The sequence below is a fragment of the Apium graveolens genome, chromosome 4 (genome assembly GCF_009905375.1).
Source record: "Apium graveolens cultivar Ventura chromosome 4, ASM990537v1, whole genome shotgun sequence".
Taxonomy (NCBI): domain Eukaryota; kingdom Viridiplantae; phylum Streptophyta; class Magnoliopsida; order Apiales; family Apiaceae; genus Apium; species Apium graveolens.
In genome coordinates, this window is record NC_133650.1 from 265,035,180 (window position 1) to 265,059,246 (window position 24,067).

The 24,067-nt window shown below is 33.2% G+C and overlaps 1 protein-coding gene across 2 annotated transcripts; it reads right to left on the reverse strand.

Moving 5' to 3' along the window:
- Window positions 1-438: 438 nt before the first annotated feature.
- LOC141720919 (uncharacterized) lies at window positions 439-10,646 on the reverse strand. 2 transcript variants are annotated; one of them, XM_074523614.1, is made up of 10 exons: window positions 10,493-10,646; window positions 9,402-10,373; window positions 8,934-9,289; window positions 3,906-4,044; window positions 2,905-3,794; window positions 2,669-2,830; window positions 1,704-2,052; window positions 1,421-1,485; window positions 1,215-1,337; window positions 439-1,110 (listed from the first exon to the last, which is right to left on the reverse strand). In XM_074523614.1, the coding sequence occupies exons 2-10, from the start codon at window positions 10,306-10,308 to the stop codon at window positions 727-729; spliced, it is 3,375 nt and encodes a 1,124-aa protein (XP_074379715.1). In that variant the 5' UTR covers window positions 10,309-10,373; window positions 10,493-10,646; the 3' UTR covers window positions 439-726. The 2 variants fall into 2 exon arrangements, with proteins under 2 accessions (XP_074379715.1, XP_074379714.1); XM_074523613.1 differs by having other exon boundaries at window positions 2,905-4,044.
- Window positions 10,647-24,067: the final 13,421 nt, after the last annotated feature.

A 24,067-nucleotide genomic window follows, 5' to 3' on the forward strand; every position in this document is an offset into this window, starting at 1 on the left:
AAATTAAAAAATCTAAACTTAACAACAATATTTTAAATTATTGAAGTTATGATGAATTAATTTTAACCATGCTGCTATACAAGTAGAATTAGCTACTAGTTCCTCCAGAGGTTTTTTGGAAGCGTACAGATATCCGGTTACATTTCCAGTCATTCAGTTTAACACATTTCTGTTCATTTATTATCGAATGACCCCTAAGTTGCATTATTTCTACTGTACACTTTCAAACCAAACAATTTCTTTCATATTCCAATCAAAGAGATATGGATACATAATACATAGTACATACTACATATGTTGAAAATTTAAGAAAATCCTGGAAACTATTTTCAGCTGAAGACGCTTTTTTATCCTGGACTAAACTAGTGTGACAGGTGCGGAAAAGGTATAAAATTTAAAATAAAAATATTCTAACCCAACACTTTCACGACTGAACAGTTTCTGAATGCAACTACAATAAATAAACTATAATAATTGTCATGTGACAAACTACAGGTTACAGCACACAAGGACACCCATCAAGTTCTCTTGGATACTGAGAGTGATTAATATACAAAAAACATGCCAAGGATAGGCACCTGTGGAGCTATTTTCACCATTGGAGTTTCAAGTAAGAAGATAGCAACATTAGCTGGAATCACTTCCTAAATCTCTGCAACTACTAGTGTACACAAAACAAATAACACTACAGTACAACATAGTTCTAGCCTGCTACTTGCTACTCTGCTACTCAGAAGCAGAGGCGTCCGATCTACCAGCAGCTGAACTTGTGCCGCCACCCCCTTGTACTGTCTCATCCTCAGTGGACATACTCTCTTCTGCACTACTGGAACTAGAAAGTGAGTATTCTTCGTCATAACTGATATCATCAGCATCCTTTTGTCTCCTTCCCCTCCTAAAGACCATATTTTTAAGCCCTCTTCCTTGCAGTGCTAGCCGTCTGCGACGCTTCCTTGCTTTCCTCTTACCCTTTGGGAATTGGTCTTGGCATGATTCTACTACACTTTTACTATCTACACCTTTCGTATCCTTTTTCTTACTCCCGTTATCCTCCGATTCAAGACTTTGAGCCTCGGCATCCGACCTGCGTCGCTTCCTTCCAGCATTTGTCTGTACCAAAAATCATCAATTCAACAAATGGAATGAAAAAAATGAAGTGTATAATAACCGAGTGGGAGCATAAATTATTATCATCGATAATTACATAGGCATACCTTGGGACCACGATCAACAAGGCGAGCCCACTCGCTTCTGTTCCTCAGGCAATCAAGTACAGCCTGCGAGTGACTTGAATAAGCATAACGTTCACCGTTATGCTTTCTCAAATGAGGCCAATGCTGAATAGTGCATAAAAGAATCAGAAACAAGTAATGAATCTTTTCACTTTTAACATGAATAGACAAACATTAAAGACACGTACCGGTAAAACCGCATTGCAAAGTTCTTCATAAGTCATGCGCTTGGTCATAATCATTGACAGCAATCCTATAGACAAACATTCTTACATGAGCAGATGAAGAAGAGGATATCATAGATAATAGCTAATTTGTTTATTTCTGGGTAAGTTCATCCCATCTTTTTTCGGGAGGGGGATAATGTATCGCACCAATCTTTACTACTGTAGTTTTCCCTTTAAAATTCTTCTCTTATTTCTAAATATTATCCAACATTTGAAGAAAACAAACAGGAACTTATGCAAGTACCTGGTAATGTGCGCTGAGCAGGACGAATTTCACTGCTAGCATTATCATCAGAGGCATTTCGACGTGACTTATATGTGGAAGACACGTCTTGTTTGCCAGTTTCAGAAGATGCTAACAAAGCATTTCCTGCATTTGAAGATGTTGCATGAGAGATACTTTTATTTAGAGACTGCACGCCTGCTGCAGACCCATATTCTGCTTCTCTCTTGGTAACAGAATCTGAAGTGCGAGTCTGGTCATTGGTCCTCTGAACTGGCAACAAAGGTGATCTCTTAACATTTTTAGATTCATCCTCTTCAGAATTTTGAGATCCCTCTGCGGCTATACTCTTTCCTTTCCTTTTGAAAACCTTGTAAAATTCGCAAAAGTAGTCAATACCTTAAAACTTAATAAAACAACTATTACCATCATATACAAAAGCAAGAAAATACTAAATCAAAAAATAATCTCTAAAACGTCAAATATAACTTAAGTTATAAACTGAGTTGGCTCTAAAATCTAGAATTTTGTCAGGACATCCAGGACTAACAGATTGAAGGGTATAAGACCGAGACAGATGACCGAAACAAAAACACCTAGCTGACTTCTAGGACCATATTGAAGGGTTCATGTTTCGGACCAAATTAACCATGGGTGCGATTTAAACTCAGAACTATGTAGAACGTCCCATATATAGTGAAGTGAAGTCTGAGAAAGTGAACACGCATTTTTCAAACGGATAAAGAGCTTGCAATTTCTGATTATAATAACAAATGGTTGGTATTTCTCGCTGTTATGCGGCATCTAAAAATATGTATGACACCATTCTGCATCAGATGAAGCAAATTCACACATATGCGTATACTCACTGATGAAAATTATCAGGATAAACAAATACATGTAATATTTAACTTGGCGGCCAAAACACATTAGCAATTGCTATTACAACTAAAAGCTAGAGCCTAGAAGTGACAATTGTAACTTACCAAACCATGATCTTTTCCTATACAACTGGATGATGAACGCTTCATTAGTGAGTTCGCACCAGTTGGAGAACCTAGCTGAGGTACACTACCAGCATGCCGCATTCGTGGCACCCGAGGAACTCTTGGGGAACTGTTAAGTTCGTGATGCAATAGTAAAGCAAGCTGCAAAAGATGCACAAGAAATCGTTATAACTGCTCTAAGAAATCACAAAGACAAAAAGCAGCTTAACACAAACCTCTTCATCACTGATTGCCGCAGAAGTAGGCAGAGCTGCAGAGTGATGCATTTGCGATGTGTGGTTGACCTTCAATGACTGCTGGCAATTCAAATTGTTAACCGCTTCACTTCTCTGCATCAACTCGGAAGGGGTAGTCGTATTCTCAACATATGAAGCAATCTCAGGTTGCAAGGAAGTATCAGATTCACCAGACATGGAATTACTCAATACAGTTTGAAGCAATGATGGTTTAGCAGATGAGAAGCTGATAGATTCCTTTGATGAAGACAAGGTTTTGACGGAATTAGAAGAACCAGGAATCTTGCTCAGGTTAGATGTTTTCATAGAAGAGGTGAAGGATTTTGACATCTCTTTTGCAATTTTCCTTGGCTTCTCATTTCTCTCCCCGTCCTTGACGAAACCAGCACCAGGACCGTCTTTCTTACTACCTGTTTTGTGTTCGGACACAACATTTTGCTGAGGACTGCAGTTCTGATTCTGCGCATCCACTACTCTATGACTATCAGAAGCTGGGGTCTTGGAAAGCAAAGCAGTTTCTGTAGTTGAAGAGGATTTCCCAAAAGAAACTACAACTTTATGCTTATCAAGATGTTCTTGAGATAAAGTCGTTTCACATGATTCTGATAGTTCTTTACCATGACTGACTTGTTTAAGTTTTGAGAAACTTCCGCCAGCTACATGACTGTCTAAATCGACCATTTGCCCATTCACTGGAACATGCACAGGGTCAGAAGGTGTTCCTGCTTTATCGAATTGTAAATTAGCAGTTGCGGTATTTGTATCAACGCTGTCGACTTTTTGGTCCACAGAGTGTACAACATTCATACATGCAGCCTTACTCAGAACATTCAAGTGCAGATCATGGTGTTGGGGAAGGGGAGCAGGTCCTGCATCATCCAACTTTCTATCACAAGGAAGTGAAACATGAGGGACTCCTCCAGAATCATTTATTTCAATATGTGTTTTTTTCTGGTTTAAACGACCAAGAGACACTTTACCATTTGAATCCTGATCATTTTGAGAATCTTTAACTCGAGGTGCAATAGTTTCCAGATATTCAACATGGTGCTCCTTGCTAATCTGATCACTTCTACCTACAAATCCTCTTTTTTCGTTCATTTCATCAAGAACAACATCCTGTAACAATAAAATACCGTCATTCCAACTGAAAGCAGTATTGGTCATAACAGGCTCTCACCCATCACATCAAATAGCAAGAACGTTTACAACATGCAGTGTGCTTGAGACTAGCATCCCCATGGGTGGAAATAGAAAACATATGACTGACAAAAAATTCACACTACTGGATTAGTACACACATCACCATTACATGGAAAAACATACTGTCAACATAACGCCTTTAATTTCTTACGGTATTGCATATGGACATAAGATTACATGAGCACATACATTAGAGTGCTGCTGTCATAAAGCTGCCTATCTATAAAGCTGCTTCCAGAAGTGTTGACCTTGCATAAATAAGAACCTAATTGACAGTACAATGTTTACTGTTTAGTAGTTGCCTTTTAGGTCCAATTATTTTTCAGTCCAGATAAGCTCATGCCTTGTTGATTCTATCAAGAAGAATAGAGGACATCACAATATTGTTCATAATATAGGTGATCACTTGCCCCTTGTATCTTTTTATCCTCCCAAATCTGGCATGTCCTTGGAGTGACTTGACTTATGAAATATAAAATGTGATTTATGATAATTATTAATGGCCTTCCTATTTTGAGATTCTTGCAAGTTGCCGTGGTTCTTAACTCTTCAGTCGTCTAAACAAGCAGAGGGGACAGCAGGCTGCAGGCTGAAGGGACAATACCTTAACTAATTGTTAGTCAGTTCACAAGCCAAGTGTGATAACTAATATTAATTATACATGTACTAAGAAAAGGGGTACAATATATCGTAATATATTTTTCAAATATGTAACGACACTTGACCCATTCAAGATAAATAATGTATGTTAAATCAACTAAAAGTAACAAATCATTAATTTATTTATTTTTATACTAGCAATTAAATGCTAGTAATCAAAAGCTAAGCTTGCCTATTACTCCAGAACAAAACTATAACAAAGATAAAATAAAAACCCATTCTAAAATGAGTAGCAGCCAAATTTTTGACAGATCAAGAATAGTGAACAAAGATTATAGATAACCCAACTTTTCGATTAAGTAGTTGAGGCTGGTAGTCAATTTGGATATAGCCAACAGAATCATGGTTTGCTTTCCAACAGCAAACCGAATTTTACAAACCTAAAAGTCTTGAACATAAATTATATTAGATAAGTAGATTATTTTTTATACATTATAGGCTATTGTAGTAGAGAAATTAAAGGAGTTGTTTTCGCTAAGATACCTCTAAAAAGATCTAAAAATAAACCAAACAACGAGATAACTCTAAAACGATCCAAAAAAATAAAACAAACACACCCATACTTTCCCACATAGAAATAAGTCTGGAGAAGGCGAAATGTACATAGACCCTTACTACTAAGTAGCGATTTTTCCGAGTGGAGAAATACGACTTCTGGAAAGGGGATAAGAACTTGCAAAGTTTTTATAAGATATTAAAAAACCCTAAGATTAGTAGCCAAGTATAGATGTTTCCGTGTAAAGAACCTTCGCTTTGAAAAAAAGGGGATATTTTTGTTAGATTATATATGTGTATATATATATAGGGGTCTACTCTAATAGAAACCAATTTTAGAATAGAAACTAGAAACCAAATAATTTATTTTTTAAATTACTTCAAAATATAACACATATGGTCTGCAAATCGATCATTGAGAGATAGAGAAAAATACAGTGAAGTCGGATTTAAAAATAAAACTTATCGTTTGACGGGAAAAATCAAATTAAAAACGGAGGGAAAAAGTTGATATTGTGTTTGGAAGGGTGCAGATTTGTTAGGTGTGGTGCTTCTAAGGGCCATTAGATTAGATTGATGTAATGACTTAGATTAGTTTCTAGTTTCTATTTTAAGTTTAGTTTCTATTTGATCATTTGCCTATATATATATATATATAAATATATATATAGGGTCGCGCTCCAATGAGTACTTCTTAAAATAAGAAACGTGAGAACTGGTGATATATGTAGTTGACATTGGTGATAATTTGAAAAGTTGAAATTTCGAATTCGGTAAATTGGTAATTTTGTGCGAATCAAAAATTTTTAAATTTATAAAATCACCAATTTTAACTACGAAAATCACCAATTCTCACAGTTCTCATTTGATCAAAAGCATATATATATATATATATATATTATGATGTAAAAGAAAGTTGAAAAGCTGTAAAAACTAAAAGGCTGCGAACAATGTCGATCGGTATTCACTCAGATCTATTTGGGCAATAAAGGCAAGCAATCAATAGATTGAAAAACCATAAAATTATGACCCAAGATATGGTTTATGTCATTCTCTATTTAAAAAATAATCTAGACCGAGTACTTAATTTCAGTACTACGTTTACAAAACTAATTAATGCTAGAATTAATGAGAATATGAAAACCAAAAACATTTGGCATAATAAGAACTAGAATTTAGTAAAAAAATATGCATGATATTGGAATTATGATGAGCAACGAGTTATTTCATTAAATAAAAGCGAGTCTTAAATTTTTAATACTAACACTTGTATCCAAAATTGACAAAACATGAAAGTGCTACTTCATCATATGTAAAACTTAAACTGTCTTAATATGTTTGAAGCCATACAACCTGCTTGCTGCTTTGTTATAAAAAACTTATGTATAAATTACATGGTACACCCCCTGCATTGTTCTATAGTCATTTACAAATATTGCACACGGATTAACAAAGCTCAAAAAGGCATTAAAGATGCTTTCATAACACTGGTTTTTCCAACTCTTACCTTTATATCGTTACGTATTCTCTCTTGTTATACAACTGATATCACTATATACTTCACTTGAAATAATCTAAACAGAAAATTAATTAATTTTGATTTCATGTTATATCAAGAAAAATTGTAACAAATATATCGCTTCAATTTAAATTTGTTAATATCAAGTTCATGATTTATTTATAAAATTAAAGTATACTTCCAAGAATTATACTTATTAAAATATGTACTTACGAAGAATTGTTGAATTCATTATGAAATAAACAGTAACAATTTCTTCAGAAATGGAAGGTTTATGTGTAAGTGAAACAACTAGGACCTAGGAAGTTTAAAACAACTAGACATGATTAAAGATCTAGGCGTTTTAAAACAGAAACTGATATATGTTGATATATACGATGATATAATAGATAAGAGAGACGTTTAGCTTATTAAGTTTATTAAAGAAACTCATGGAAGAAATAAATAGGGGCAATACAGATATAAACTTCAACATTGTCTTGAAAGAGGAGACTGTACTACATTCATAGGAAAAAAATAACATCCTAAAACCTATCAAACAAAACAGCTATTTGCATATTAAAGAAAACATGGAAAAATATGCATGATACTGGAACCTAGCAAGAGTATAAACTAAGTAGCCTTGTCCAAACATAGACTATCTATCTCACAGCTAAAAGAAGGGCCAATGAATTCCACCCCTTTCACCTTTCAAATTATTTGGAAAAATTAGAAAAAGAGCAAAATAAATTTTTGGAGAAATTTAATTTGAGATCTGTCCTAAACACTACTAGGTTATAACATTTTTTTTTAATCTTAGTTGCTCGCAAAAAAAAATCAAATATCTTTCCTTGATACTATGAAGATAACATATATGACAATATACATATCAAAATTATAAAAAGAAAGTTCTGATAAAGGTTGCTGAATACTCATTACCAAAGATTTGCATTTCAATTCTCATCACTTAGTTAATTTGTAAACCCACAAATTTTAACCATACCCCAATTTTGTTTATGACCACTTAAATAAAATGTTAAGAATATATATATTTCTAAATACTTCATTTTCCATATAACTTATAAACTCGTGGCCCAATTTTGCATATGCACTTTCCTCATTTATTTGATTTTCAAATGCATTACTATTATTTATGATCAATAATTAAATTGTCATATTACATTATAGTAAACAGTATTCATTTATTTTAATAATAAGCATCAATAATTTATATATTAAGGATTTTATATACAAATTTTAAAAGGATAACATTCTAGTATATTTCAAATTTGAAATTAATTATTTTTTGGTAAAAACATAATTTTTTATATTTTAAAAATAAAAAAATCAGTAAATACTTTGTATCAGAAATCTATACACCGGCAAGTCTAAAAAGTTAAAATAACATTTTTATTTAATTATTAGTGTGAAGTGCACACAGACAAGGACATTCTGGAATATTAAATAACAATACCCCAGTGTGTCAACCTCGACCATTTCCTTTATTAAATTATAGCAAAATATGTAGGCTGCTTACCATTATCAATCAGAGAATCGCAAAACCCAGATCTGATTTAGTTCCTCACAAAATGATTTAAGGTAATCAGTTATAGTGCTAGAAAAAGGGATTGCAGAGTGAATAACTAGAGAAAACATGACTTAATGTGCCTTAAATGTCAAGCAATTATTTATTTGGTATTTACTTTATTTTACTTGTTAAAATGGTATTAACAAACATGTTAACCACTACATCTCTCCCTTAAAATAAATATTTATACTTATGGAAGTCGAGAACGAACAATACACTTGCAAAACCACCAGACCAGTTATTCACAAAGAACATAATGATACCTTGACCCAGACCCAGAACAAAACTATTATAGTAACTATCAGATGGTCAGTATTTCAAACATGTTCGTCATTCATTTCCTGGCTCACAAATTTAATTAATTTTTTGTTTTTTAATCCATGAGACTGTCACTTTAGAGAAAAGTCTTCTGAAAGCCTTAGTAAACCTGCTATTTGAGTGAGTTCTACATAACTTGTTCTGTATTATAATTAACGATACAAAATACAAACAATAGGGTAAACATACTTTAGTTATTATTCTTAAATACATCAACAGAAAATTTTATATCAAAATTACTTGTACCTTAGATTTTGCTGGAAGACACCAAGAGTTATGATCCAGCGATGATTGTACACCATCACTAGTTATAGAGGTAGGCTGAAAAGGTGCATTGAGTCCACATTTATCACTTGATCTTTCTTTAGATGATAATCTCTGTGTCGACAGGACAGAAGAGGTGTCTTGCACGCTCATAGCTAGAGTGTTTTTTAATTCAGAAACTTCAACGATCTCTGTGGAAAATCCTTTCGATGAAGGTTCAGCAGGCACATTTTCTTTAACTTTCTCATGTTTTCCACTTTCAATAATACTCTCATCGCCCTTAAAACCTCTGCTTTCATGAAATGCAGACTGTTTTGCATCACTTGATGGCGTAGAGGCTAATATACATATAAAGACAAATGTTGCGTGTTAAAACATGAATGCCATCAGCAACTAATATTCTAAAAAAAGATTAAAACAGAATATGTTAAGAACAGGTTCAAAAATTACCTGATCTGGAAGCACGAGGACTTCTCTTCTTAGAATCATCACCTTCCACATGGACAACTCTGGCCTTCTTTTTCCCAGTTCCATCCTTAGAAGCTTTTGAAACCTCTTTCTTACGCTTTCCATAGTGAATTATTGTAGATCGGTTTAAACTCCTATCCTTCTGCTTCATGCCACTCTTCTGCGTACTCCTTCCATCGCAATCCTCACCCTCCACTTTCTTTTTCTTACTCTCTTCCCTTCGCGTCCTCGTTTCCACACCCAAACTCACATGATTCGCAACTAACCCCACTCCATCCTTCAACGAAGACACCCCGTGAGCACCAACATCCCCATTATTCACAATATTTTCATTCCCCTCATTCCAACAATCAAACTCCTTATACTGAAAACTAAATTTCTTCGGAACATACCCGCTACTCTTCCACAACCCCGCCCCAAAAACCGACGACAACCCACTCCCACTAAAAATCCCCTCCTCCCCACCGGGAACACCCTGCACATGCACCCTCTCCTCTTTCGGAATCTGATTCCAAAGCCGCTTCTGAAACCCTCCACTATTCCCCCCAGAACTCCCTAAACCTCTCCTCACCGTCTTATTCGGCAACTCAACCAACAACTGCGCAACTTCCGTCTCCGTCCTCTCCTCCTCCTCAATCCTATCACTCTCGCAATCCCTCCTACTCTTAACCCCCTTACACTTATAACACGCAAACGATTTATCACTCTTAACATACCTATAACACCGTGTATGAACCCAAACGCCACACTCATCGCAATTAACCATCTCCTCACCGTCGTCAAAATTAACACCACAAATACAATCCACAGTCCAGGAACCATTCACCCAGTCATCAGGTGGGTCCACCGGATCAGGAGCCCGGTGATCCCACCGCGCTTGACTTCTCATACCTAATTACCAAGTCTATCACACAATTTCAAAACCCTAATTTATCTAATTCACACATGTAAGACCTAAAAATGAGCAATTACAAAAGTAAATGAGACTAAAAATGTAAAATTGAGGTTAATTAAAGACACATAGTTGAAAATAAGCAAGAGATTAAAGATAAAAATAGAAGAAAAATAATAACCTCGAAAATCGTGCGAAGATGTATGTGTACGAGAGAGCTTGTAAGTATATTTTCTTTTTTGGTGATGGAATAAGGAAAAGCTGGAAGAGCTGGGCGCCAAGAGGAGGGTGGAATGGAATTGAAAGGGGTTTTATCAAACTAGTTTTTGATGTTGTTTGGGGTCCGCAGCGTTCATCACGTAATACGACTTTTAGATATTCTTTTTTATTCAATTTTTTTTCGGGGAAGCTGGTCACTGCTTAAATGTTTTTAAAAGTGCAAATAAACTTCTTTTTTTCTGAAATATATACATTTACTTAATTAAAATTAGATTATCTATGTTAATATCTATATCTATATATACTATCTATAATAACCGAAATTAGGTATAATTTGGTTCAACGGTTATTCCCTAATTTTAATTATTATAAAAATAAATAAATAATATTATATATCCGCTAAAATACTAAATTGTTAAACTACTAGATATTATTCTACTAAACTACGACAACAATTTATTCTATTATTAAAAAAATAAATAAATAGTGTTATATAACCGCTAAACTACTAAATTCTTAAACTAATAGACATAATATACTTATTTTACTAAATTACGATCACATGTTATTTATCCTATTATTTTTTTATAAATTTATAATTATTATATATTTATAAAAATATTTTAAAATTATAATATGACGGGATAAATTAAAATTTAAAATAATAACAGTACCCGTGCATCGCACAGGATTTAAGTTAGTATGCATAGTCAGTAACAATCCTTAAATTTTGAAGAACCCGTACAATTCGCATAAGATTTTCATATTTATAATTTTGTTATTGCTATAATTTACGAATTTAGTCAAAAATACTTGAATACAGACTTGCTTTGAATAATTAAAAGAATTATTTTAAAAAAAATTGTTGCCCATAAAATAGACTCAAATAATTTTAAATTTATACAAGTTAAATTATAATTTTAGCTTTAAAAATAATGCAATATTTCATGTATAAATAAATAAATAGAAATTTTTTACATAAATTTAATATTACCTTTTTTTTAATTAGTGACCCAATTGAATCAGGTGAATGTCCTAAATAATTATATTTTAATAATCATTGCTCAAAATAACTATCAGGAATTTAAAATGCTCAAAGTACCCGGCAGATGTTATATTTTTAGTGGAGTAATAATTCGATACTTCAATGGCATAAGAGTACAGTATATACTCCTTTATAAGTGGAGTATCAACATCACTACTAGAATAATATGTGAGAATTTAGGCTTTTAAATAGGGTAGGGAATACTGGAATCCGGCTCTATTGGGGCAAACGCATCTCGATAAAATGAGAAATGGAGTGTTAGTGGCTATAAGTATTCGTCCCCCACATATATGGGGGCGGGCTTGGTATTTATGTGATCTTCGCGGGGAAAACTCGCCCTGCCTATATATATACATATATAAAATCACCACCGTCAAATCAAAAATCACCACCGGAATACAAAAAATCACCACCAGGAAAAATCATCGGCGGAAAAGAAAATCACCACATACAACCGATTTTTGTCCACCAAATCCGGCCAACTCCTCTGTTTATCAACTCCGAAGAATATCACCAAAACAAAAAAATCACCAACGGAAAATGAAAATCACCATATTCAACAACTTCTTTTATTAACAATGTCCACCAAAATCAAAAATAAAAATCACCAAATTTAAATCTAAATCATAACAATAATCACTATTAACAACCACCACATCACCACCACCATCACCACCGTCTACATACCACCAACCCATTTACAAACCCACCAGATCCGAAAATAATCACCAATTACACAGCAAAATTACCGAAAATGAACTGAATAACCTGCTACATGATTTGAAATTGAAACTATCCATCGGGGAAAGAATAAAATACGGCTCAATCGCCGGAAAAATAATGGGGCTCCGGTCGGCGATCGCTTTAGACGTACATAAACGATTCAATCAGAAAAGCTGCAGTGGGGATAATGATGAATAGGGGACGGAGAGTTGGAGGGAGGGATGGGGGAAATAGATATATATCTGATTTTCGGTTTCGGCAGTGGAGGTTGGGGGCGATGGCAGCTGGTGGTGATGGTGGTGGTTGGTTAATGGGTGTGGTGGGGAGAGAGGTGGATGAAAAAGATGAAATGTAAAATAAAAATTAAAATGTGTGGTTGTGATTAGATTTAGGGATAAAAATGAGTGACTGGGATTAGATCTCATTTCTCACAATAATTGGGGTTCTCATTTGAGCAACTGCCTATATATATTATATATATTCATCCATTATTCATTACGCTTTATATAAACTTTTATAACTATTTTGTATATATATTTTAAAGGATGCTATAAATTTTCTAAACTAATATTATAAATTAGCAATTACTTTTATAGTGCAAATTTTCAATAAATATATACATTACCTGAATTATAATTTTAATAAAAAATAACAGTGAATAATTTATTTTTTAAAAAATATTTATTAAATGGGGCGGGGTGAAATATGGCAAGGACTACACATCTTTCCATGGGACGTTGATGGAGATTGAAATTAAATCCCAATGGGGAACGAATATGGGATTTGAGATCCTCGCCCCAAACCCGCCCCATTTTTAACCATATCTGAGATACTTATTTGTTAGTGGAATATCAATTTTTTATTTATTTTTAAAAGATTTTCTAAACTTCATATGTGAAATTGTTGAATCCTAAGATGTTAAAAATTATAAAATATGATCTCTGTTTAACTAATAAAATTATTAAATAAATATTTATTTAAAAAAAATACATAATGCTTTAATAACTATACTTCATTGAGACTGACATAGTAGTATCACCCATGATACATTATTTTAGAATGAGTATTTTGAACAAAATAAACTAAAAAAACGTATTTTGATCATTTTAATTAATTGAGTCGGCAATTCAATTATATATTTTGGATGAATGAGTTAAGTGTTTGATAATTAATACTCCATAACATGTGAGTGCACTTATTTCTTAGTAAAAAGCAGTTAATGTACCTGGACTTTACAAAATATGCACTTTATGTACATATACTTCAATATCTAGCAGTTTGTGTACCTACACTTTCAATTTCATTGCATATAGCATACTTCCGTTAACTGACTTTAACTCCGTGATGGCATTTTCGTAACTGATCAAGTTTCGTGTGGTTAGATTGTTAAAAACATAAATGCAGTGGCTCTTTCTCATTTTTATGTTAATAAAAGAGTAAGTTCATACTCTCAGTCGGGTCATTACCGGATTAAACCCCCAAACTCATAAACCTAATAATTTTGCTTACTCTCATTCTTTGCAATTGATGGATGAATGTTGTTTATGTCGTATGGTGGTGGTAGATCCGATTACTTGGACGGAGAATAATGTCGGACGATGGTTTGTTGGCTGTGTGAATGGGCGTAGGGGTTGCCAGTATTTCCGATGGGTGGATTCTCCGATTTGCGAGTGTGGCCTAGTGGTTATACTGGGTTTGCTTAGAAGAATACATAGGAATGAAGAGGAATTGAAAAAATTGATGGTGTTGCAAGAGAAAAAGAAAAAGACCAGTTATGACAAATGTAGTCCTAGTCCATGTTTTTATCTGAAATTAGTTAGTGTAATTGGTATTGTTGTTGTTTGCTTTGGTCTCAGTGGAACAAAGGTGTAATATATGTGTGTTCTTGCTATTATTCACAGTAGTATGTAACGCAGGTTTTTTTGTGTATTGAATGAAGTTATGATCTCTACGATGTATGTGTAATGGCTTTTGGAAATGAAGTAACACTTATTTTTTTTGCTACTTTTATTTTTGGCATTGTTCTTGTTATAGTAGACAAATTGTTACTAAATCTCAGATCAATAGAAACCATGCAAGTTATTGAGGCCCTTACATTTATAAAGATGATAAAACATAAAGATGATAAAAGCATAACAAGCGCATAGGAGAACATAGAAACTGGATAGAGAAACAACAATAAAATTTAATTGCACATTAGACTTTTTACATCAGGTCTGTAGTAAGGATGAGGTGGAGGAAATCAGGTGCCTCATAAAACTGTTGGTGAGACTGCATAGCTGTATGAACAGTTATGTGATAACTCAACACGAGAACAACACTAAAACAAGACAAGTTAATAATACTACGATACACAAGAAATCAGAAGAAATGAAGACAAGGAAAATGCAAAGAATCAAAAGATTATAAGAAAGCTTGAAGTCTGTTTACAGGTCACTGAAAGAAGCTCATTAATATGTTCATGCCTCAGTGAAGATTAAAGGTTAAAGACTTTCAGGGTTTCAGAAATGATGAAGACTCAGTGTATAAGTGCTACCAGAAGATTTCAGTGTATTGGCGTTGATCGAAGATAGACAGTGTTTGAAGCATAGGAATTTGAAGAATTAAAGACATGGCATAGACATAGGTTAAAGAAGACAACTGCAGTCTTGAAATTATACTCACTAACGGGAGTTCATTTATATGTTCAAGCGTCGGTGAATAACAGTGAATGGAGTATTCAAGATTGTAGTAGCAGTGAAGACGTTGTTTAAAGTACCAGAAAGAATTATAGTGAAAGTACATTTGTTTATTGACAGTCAGTGTTCAAAGCAATAAAGTTGTTGCAAGATTAACAATGTAGTTAAGGTCATAATACGAAGACCTGAATCGAAGTTAGTCGTCTGTGAACCAGACCAGTTGCACTAGGCGTCAACATCTTGTGAAAGGAATGTGGTTATTATTTATAGAAGAATTGTTAAGTTGAGGAACGTACTTGAATTGAACTTTTATCTGTTAAAGTACGAGAAGAGGTGCGCAGGGTATACAGCTAAACAGCTCGAGGGATTGGCGAAGTTCAAAGTTTAACTATTAACTCCAATAAATTTATTTATTGGACTTTAATATAATTTATTTAATAAACTAAAAAAGATTTATCTTATAAACTTTAAATAAGTAGTTTATTTATATAAGTTATATTTAAGTTTATTGTATAAATTAATTTTGTTACAATTTAAACATAAAAGAAAAGAAAACAAAAAAAAGGAAAAAGAAAAAGAAAAAGAAAACAAAACAAAACAAAAAGAAAACAAAAGGAAAAAGAAAAAAAACAAAAAAGGAAAAGAAAGGAAAAAAGAAACGGAAAAAAGGAAAATGAAAAAAACACAAAAGAAAGTAACCTGGCAACCAAATGGTTCCAGGTTAACAATCAAATAAACCAAAACCAAGTTTTGGTCGCCAGTTAATAAATTAAAAGCAACCAGGCAGCTGTGGTCGCAGGTTGCAAATAGAAGGTCGCAGGTTAACATCCTTCCCTCCTTGGTCGCAGGTTACAAAGGAATATACTCGGTCGCAACTTACTCCTCAGCCACAACTTTGTTGAACATTCAATTAAATTGTGTGGTTCAGTTTTAGCCACATATTTTGAATTGATATAAAGACTACACTCAGATGCAGATGTAATTCACTTGTGTTGTTCATCTTCTTCTCCAAAACGAGAGTTGATGGAAAATAAGCAGTAAAGAAAATACAGAGAAGCTCAAGCAAATTGTAAAGCAACGCCCCTCGTGGATTTATATATGAATATATATTTCCACGAATATCTTGTGTTCCTCGTTTTACTGTTCCAAACACTATTTACCTCAAGAACACGGAACCACTAACCGAACACTAAATTTCATCCGTAAAAGATTTAAAAGAATTTTTGAATTTAATGAGTATCGTATTCAACCCCCCTTCTACGATACTTCGGGACCTAACAGTTGGTATCAGAGCTGACTGATTTGACAGCCCTCGGTTCTTATTAGGTGTCATTTTGTTGTCTGTTCACTTCAGAAATTTGGACTATTAGCTGCCATTTCTAGTTACTGTTGATTGTGTACACAAACAAAAAAAAACAAACAGCAGCTTATTTATTTGAATTCACGAGGTTGGTTCCTTGGTAGATTACACGCGTCGCAGTCAACGAATCAAATAGCAATCAGCAGCCAACACACGCGGCTTTGGAAGTTTGGACAGTGTGTAGTTATACGGGCCTGAATCAAATCTGTAGTTAAGTCAGTAACCTGCGACCACCTCACTCAGGTCGCAGGATAAAGGCAACAAAAAACAATTCTAAGGCATTGTGTTTGTACTCTACAACAGGAGGTCGTAGGTTGACTAAATAAGGTGATACAAGAGGTCGCCAGTTAACACTAATTAAAATCTGTAGCCCCAAAATTATTTCTGATTTATTATTTTTCCACAAAATTTAAAATTCTTAAAAAAAAATTCTTAGATAATAATTTACATTTTATTTAATTTTTAAGAAAATTCAAAATTCTTAAAAATTAGATTTTACGTGAATATTTATTTTTGATTAATTTATTTTCTAAGAAATTTAAAATTTTGGAAATTTAAATTTCTCTTAAATAAATCAAGGGTTCTCTAAGTATTGGTAGCCTCAAGATTTCTCTGTGCTTATAAAGATGATTTTATTCTTTCAAAGAAAATAAAGACTATGTGCTATTCAGGCGAAAAATTTCCGAACACGAATTTTGAAGATAATGGTTTTCTTATTCCAGTGAAACTGATTTCAAGATCTACAGAAGAAAATTGTAGAACTTCCTCAAAGGCTTATCCATAGGATACCACTGGATTCTCAGATGCGGGAAATGAATAAAATTTCTACGGGTACAATTTTTTTCGAAGATTTTAAGACAACTCTAATGATTCCAGATTGTACAGTCACATAGTGATTTGTACCAATGGTACATATATCCGGGAATCACAGAGATCAGAAAGGCAGGAATTGTGGAGGTCAGAGAGAATAGTGGGAACATATAAATATCTCAATTACATGCATTAAAGTTGGAACCTCAGGACAGAATATAAGAGTTACTGATAGTTGAATCAGAGGTAGCTCAGGTAGAAGTACTTAAGGAACTGAACGTCAGGGCAGTGTTTCACTTGTCAGGAAGTTTATTCGCATCAGATTCACAAGGAGTACATAAGCTATATCCAGGGATCAAGCCTATCTATTCTGAAGCAAAGACTTTTACAGATTCAGTTCAAGAGGTGGGTACAAGACTGATATTGGGACATAAACAAGATTTGATAGATACAGGTATGACAAGCAATATGTGTCAAGTAACTATCAAGTGTTTTGCTACAATAGAGTAAGAAGCTTGACAAACAAGGATGGGTAGGGATTCAGTTGAAGGGCTGTGACAAAGGTGGAATATTTTCTTATTAAAGCAGCCAATCAAAACTTATAATGCATCGGGAAATAGTTGGGATGGATTAGATGACGAGAAGGAAGATCATGAATATTTTGCTTTCATAGCAATCTTTGAAGATGGTCCAACTCACATATCTCAGGTTTCAATTTCTTGAACCACTGCAATATTTTGCTCTCAATATTAAATGCATGATAAGATCTTATTATTTAAATGTTTAACACTCGCACAAGCATGATATCATCACATATAGATAATGTTGAACTAGTTCACTAGATTATTTTTTTTGGTAACTAGGATTGATGTTTAACTTGTGCATGTTATTTTAGATGATCTTAAATATGTGTTTTAATATTTGTTGAATATGATTAATTGCTTTAGTGAGATATATGTATTTCAGCACTTAAGGCCTTTGTTTATGATTATCTCATATATCCTATTATATAATGATTTATTCATTTGATCTGAATTGTTTGTTAAGATGTATTAGTTTATAATTGGATTGAAATAGCTAGATGAGATTCTTCAATAGGATTGGAATAGATAGAATTAGTGATTTACTTCTTAATTCTGTTTGTTCCATATCATGTTTGTCTTGCTTAACTCTTACGTGTAATGTTTCTAAACGAATGTCATGCATTCTCAATGCAATGCTTGTTTATTTTTATGCCATGAATGCATCTCTTAGCACTTGCATTAATTGTAGAAAAAGCATGTTTAGGATTACAATAGGCAAAGACTGCTAGTCCTCCTTATGTAAGGTTGGAACCATTTTTCCCTAGCCTAGAGACAAATTTGTCAAGGGTATTAACATGGAGAAAATGGTCAGTCAAAGATAAGAATTAGCATGATAAGGTTGCAGCTGTTGTTATCTCTGTTTATAGTAAAATCTCTGGTCCATCCGGACCCAAACTGATAAGTCGGGTACCAAGAACTGTTAATCCATTTGTGAGTGTAGGACATAATAGTTTAATTAATTCATATGTATTCTTGGTAATTGATACTCAAGGCATATGATCAAAGAAAGAGCCTCACAATCAAATGTGATCAACAAAAGCTATTCCGTCAATAATCTTTGGAGATGACAACAAAGGTTTTTATCACATGACAAGCTATACAGAAAAGGGGATGTCATCATGGATTCAATAATTGTTATCACTGATAACAACTAATCATTGGTGTCACTGATAACAATTGAAGCATCTTTCTTGCTGGAGAATCAAGGCACAAACCTTCTTATCAGACGATTCTGCATCAAAGGACAAAATGCCAATTCAATGAAGGATTAGTGTCTCCTCTTAAGCAGGAAGGTTGAGAAGTTTGCTCTGGTTAAGAGTAAGGAAAGGATATGCTCGCGGCTAGACTGGAATCTCAGGAAAGGTGAAGTAAATGGTTTTTACTATAAAGCTTAATCTGAAAAAAGTTTAGTTATAGCATTAGAAGTTCTCACCCTTGAACATCAACATAAAAAACTCTTTTGTGAAAAGGGTTTAGTGAGAGGACTGCCTCATCTGGAATACAGAAGACAATAAATGTGAGGCATGTCAGAAAGAGAAGTCAAATACAACATCACATCAAAGTAAAGATATACCTTAGTGATGGTAGTTGACTACTCTTATTAAACAAAGTTGTTGTTCATGCATTTTCAAGACTGGACATCACATATGGTGATTGATCATATCAGAAGATCAAGGAGGAAGCATCTGTAAAAGAAATGATCTTTTGTTCAAATAATGGGACTGAATTCAAGAAGCAATTCCTGATTAATATCTGTAACATTGAGACATATTCAACACTGGGAGCTCCGTGTCAAGATGGAGTGGTACAAGGGAAGAACTAGGACTTGATTAAAGCAACAAGGAAAATGTCAAGCTAATCAAGACTTTCTAAATACCAAAGGGCTGGAGCAGTCAAAACAGTTTGCAACAAGTAAGATCAAGTTTTGATCAGGATGTATACATGAAGACCACTAATGAGTTAATGGCCAACAGAAGCAAATACTGGATAACCAGAAAGTGTTTGGAGAGATTGTTCTACAGAAGCAAACAATTAAATGTTTTCAGTTGTTTGAAGATCTTGGAATTTACAGCTAAGACTAGTTAGGATATTTTCCATGGCTACAGGGCATTTATGGTTGATCAACAGAAGATGATTAAAAGTCTAAGTGCATAGTTCAACAACTCCACGCTCCAAGCTGTTAAAGGAGAAATTAATGGTATTGATGATTCATATCCAAGCAGTGGAATGGTAGTGTATAACACAACTTGTTATTTAAATAAAGCCAGTCAACAAGGGTAAGGATTTTGGGGAAATCCCAACAACAACTTAGGGGGAGCAAAAGAAGGATCAACTAGTCAGACACAACACCTCATTGTAAATTAGTGGACACTAAAGAACATATCTGCTGAGACAAAGGGTTTGATGTCAATATTATTCCCAGAGTCTGGTTCATAAGTGATCCAGATGGTGGAGTAATAATTAGCAGGGCTACTGAGTGTGAATGATTATTTTTCTAGTTTTCTATTTGAAGGAGAAACTGAGAAAGTTAAAGAAGCTCTGATAGATCCGGATTGATTGGGAGATTGCAAAGCAAGATGAACTCAATTAGTCAGCAAGCAGATTGTAGGGAAGCTGGTATTCAAACCAAATAACAATTTTGTAATTGGTACAAGGATAACCAAAAGTCAATACTGGATGACAATAACATTGTTACGAGGGACAAGGCCAAACTGGATGCTAGGTTATTATCAGGAAGCAGTATCTAACAAAAAGCACCAGTGACGAGAACTGATGATATTACGACATATCAAACACCTGATGCACATTCAAACTTGGAATTAGACTCTAGTAGATGTGTACAAGTGTACTCCTGGATGGTGAGTCAAAAGAGGAAGTCAATGCACAACAGTTCATGGACTTTGCAGTTGCAGATCTATTAGACTCTGTATAAATCTTCTTCACAAGCTCATTTCAGGTTTGCATGAACTAGTATTACTACTCAAGAAATCGTCAAGGACATGGTATGACACTCTAACTGAAGTTACATTTAAATATGAATTAGTAGAGTTGTCATATTAATAACTCTCTTATCACTAGGCACAAATATAATGGTATATATGTATAGTGATATAATGATAATGTTATATGTTGGTCTACTAACAAAAACTTGTGCAAGATTATTTGCTAAGTAGTTGCAGAGTAGGTATTGAGGAGCATGCTGGAAAAGTTACTATTCTATTTGGAATTACTACAAGCATGCCAAAATAATATTTCTTTTAGGAGCACAAGTAAACCAAAATAATGATGGTAATACAAGTAAGTTAAGGATCTTTTAAAGATGAAAATTTGGAAGATTCTGAACATGTCAAGACTACTTACCAACAGGAACAACTTAAGCTTGATCAATGGAACTCAGGTAACAATGACAAGCTATAGAGGTATGACAAGCTCACTCTTTTACTCAAATGCTAATAGACAACATGTAATGTTCTCAAGATACCAAAGTGCAAGGTTCCAAGTGGATCCTAGAGAATCCAATCTTATAGTGATTAACAAGATTACTAGATATATCTTAAGGGACTATCAACTCTTGGAGTAAAGTACCGTAAAGATATTATGCTTAACATGTTTGGCTATTTAGATATAGATGACGCAGGTTGTAAGAAAGACAGGAGAAGCATCTCTGAAGTTGTCAACTTTAGTGACAGGAGAAGCCTCTCGGGAAGCTGTCAACTTCGTGGAAGAAGATTGATTTCTTGTTATGATAAGAAATAACTTCATATCCAACAACTCTGTGAAACACTCTATGACAAGGCACCTTCACATCAAGTATCATTTATTTCGAGAGCATGTCTTTTAGTCAAAGAGTTACTTGCAGAAACATTTACCCAATCACTTATTAAAGCTAATTTTTCAAGGCTGATTTGCAAGTGTGGGATATCATTCATTGCATATTAGATGGAAATCTCATCTGTAAGAAATTCTTCATATAACTACACAAGTATTAAATCTTCAATATTTAAAGGACTTGTGAATTTATCAGTAATCCAGTACCTCGTACTTAGTGTTACTATCTTGATTATCATGATTACAATGTCATATACATTTGTGGTAATTAAGTATTATAACATTAAGTTTGAATATTATTTTAATTGATTTAAATTATGATGGTAGACAATTTCGTTCCATTTCAGTCTCATAATCTAAATTATATTAAAATAATATGCAACATAATTATGTGTAGCTTGTATGAATAATTATGATACTTTTAGTATTAGTGATATTTAGAATTTTTGTTCTGAGTAATCAATGCTTATTTCTAAAATCACTAATATTGAAAGTTGAAGTATTTTCTAAGTTATGTGTATAAAAATTTCAATATTTTATATGCTTATAAAGTATTTCTAAAAATTACTAATTATCCAGAAAGTGATTGCCATGTGTATAACTCGTATATTCTATTGGTAATTATTCAAGGATAATCATAAATATTTAAGTGCTAGTATCTAACTCATAGATATTTAGTATTTATTTATTTAGTATTTATTTATTTAGTGTTTATTTTGGGTAGTTTGGATTATGGAAATTGAAGCAATTCAATGATTTTATTTGCTCCATAATTCAAATTAACTTAAAGTAAATAAGCAGCATGATTGATTATAGCTGAATCTGTCAACATTTGATGTCTAGTATATTGATTGTAACTTATGTGTTAAAAGTTAATTATGAGATTTTGGTTTTAGTGAATTTAGCAATGTTTACATCTCAAGAATTCACTGAAATCAGAATCATGATTATAGCATGATTAGTTGTATACTAATTTTTGACTTATATCACAAACTAATTGTGAAGTATTAGTATTTGTGACATTACTTAGAACTCCTCTAAGTAATAAATGCTTATCTTCAGTCACTTATACTAATATAAAAAGTGTAAAAATTCTTCTTAAGTACAACTATGGTCAATGTGGATAATACCTTATTAGAAGTAACCATATGTTGTTCACTTAAAAATTTTTTTTATACATATTTGAAAATTCCTAAACACTTTGATAATAAATGTCATACTCAATGGATCAAAGTATATGGAACTTGGAATATTTTTCTAAAAATGCAAACAAGACAATGTTGGTTAATGTTGCTTTATTTATCAAACCAATATTGTTTCAAATATTACAATTGTTAGGAGTTAACAATTGTAGAATATATGAAATTGAATGCTAATGTCTATTTGATAGATAATTGGTATTTAATTCATTAATATCTTATTTTAATATATTTGAATTCTGATGTTAGACAATTTTATGTCAAATCAGTTTCATGATTTAAATTATATTAAAATAAGGTGCAACATAATTATTGGTATCTGAAGTACTTGACAAGTATCAGTCAATGATATATTGTAAATATTTTGTTGCATATAATTGTGAGATTTTAAGTTCTAGTGAATATATAAGCTTTGTTATATCTGAAAGATTCACTATAATTTAAAATCAGCAGCATAGTCATCTTTATTAAGATTATTTGTCAATAAACAATGTTGTTGATAATAATTTTATAAAGATAGATTATGGAGCTTTTGACATGAATGAGAATTGCTTAGACTCTACCCTAAGTGATCAATACTTTTACAAAAACTCATTAATATTGAAAGACAAAATCTTTCTTTCTCTTCTTAATACTGTTAGGTCATCAGTCCGTGTCTTATCAAATCATTTATCTTTTTAGGCATAAAAACAAACTTGTGCACTCGAACAGTTTTAGGAGAAAATCAAACTTCTTTCTACATTAGTGATTGCTTATTTCATGAAAATCTTTTTGAAATCACTATTGTACATCATTTCTCTCAACAGATTAAATGCATAATTTTCATTTATTTTAGATCTTAAGTGCATTTTATCTCTACATGATAAAATTACAGATTAAATGATACCGGTTCAGCCTCCGATGGCCTTCTTTCATTTGATAGTCATGAGGTTGAAAACCCACAACTTCTATCCCAGACTGTAAAGACAAACACAGAAACAGAACCAACCAATACTCTTTTACCACTAAAATGAAGTATGAATGAGTGTGAGGGAGAAAGTGTCTTAGTGCACCACATAAGGAAGGTTCTGAAGTCAACCAACAACTCTGTCTCTTACAAAGATGAGTAGTATTTAAGCCGAGGCAACTACTAGCCCCCATACATCTTCTCAAAAAGATGTAATGGCTGAAAAAGCATAAAACAGTTACTAGATTCATCTTCTTAACAAGGTGCGTCTATTGAAATTCGCCTATCGGCCAGGGTATCCGATGTAGTGTCACCACCCCAAACATAAATAGTTCTTGATGCACAAGGGTAGGTTACACACACA

Bases quoted from the DNA above. Each gene is read 5' to 3' on its own strand.
- LOC141720919 (XM_074523613.1), bottom strand. From the start codon at position 10,308: ATGAGAAGTCAAGCGCGGTGGGATCACCGGGCTCCTGATCCGGTGGAC. The intron at 2,053-2,668 runs GTAAGTTACAAT...GAATTTTACAAG, and splicing joins TAGGAAAAGATCATGGTTTG to GTTTTCAAAAGGAAAGGAAA. The intron at 1,486-1,703 runs GTACTTGCATAA...GTTTGTCTATAG, and splicing joins TGCTCAGCGCACATTACCAG to GATTGCTGTCAATGATTATG.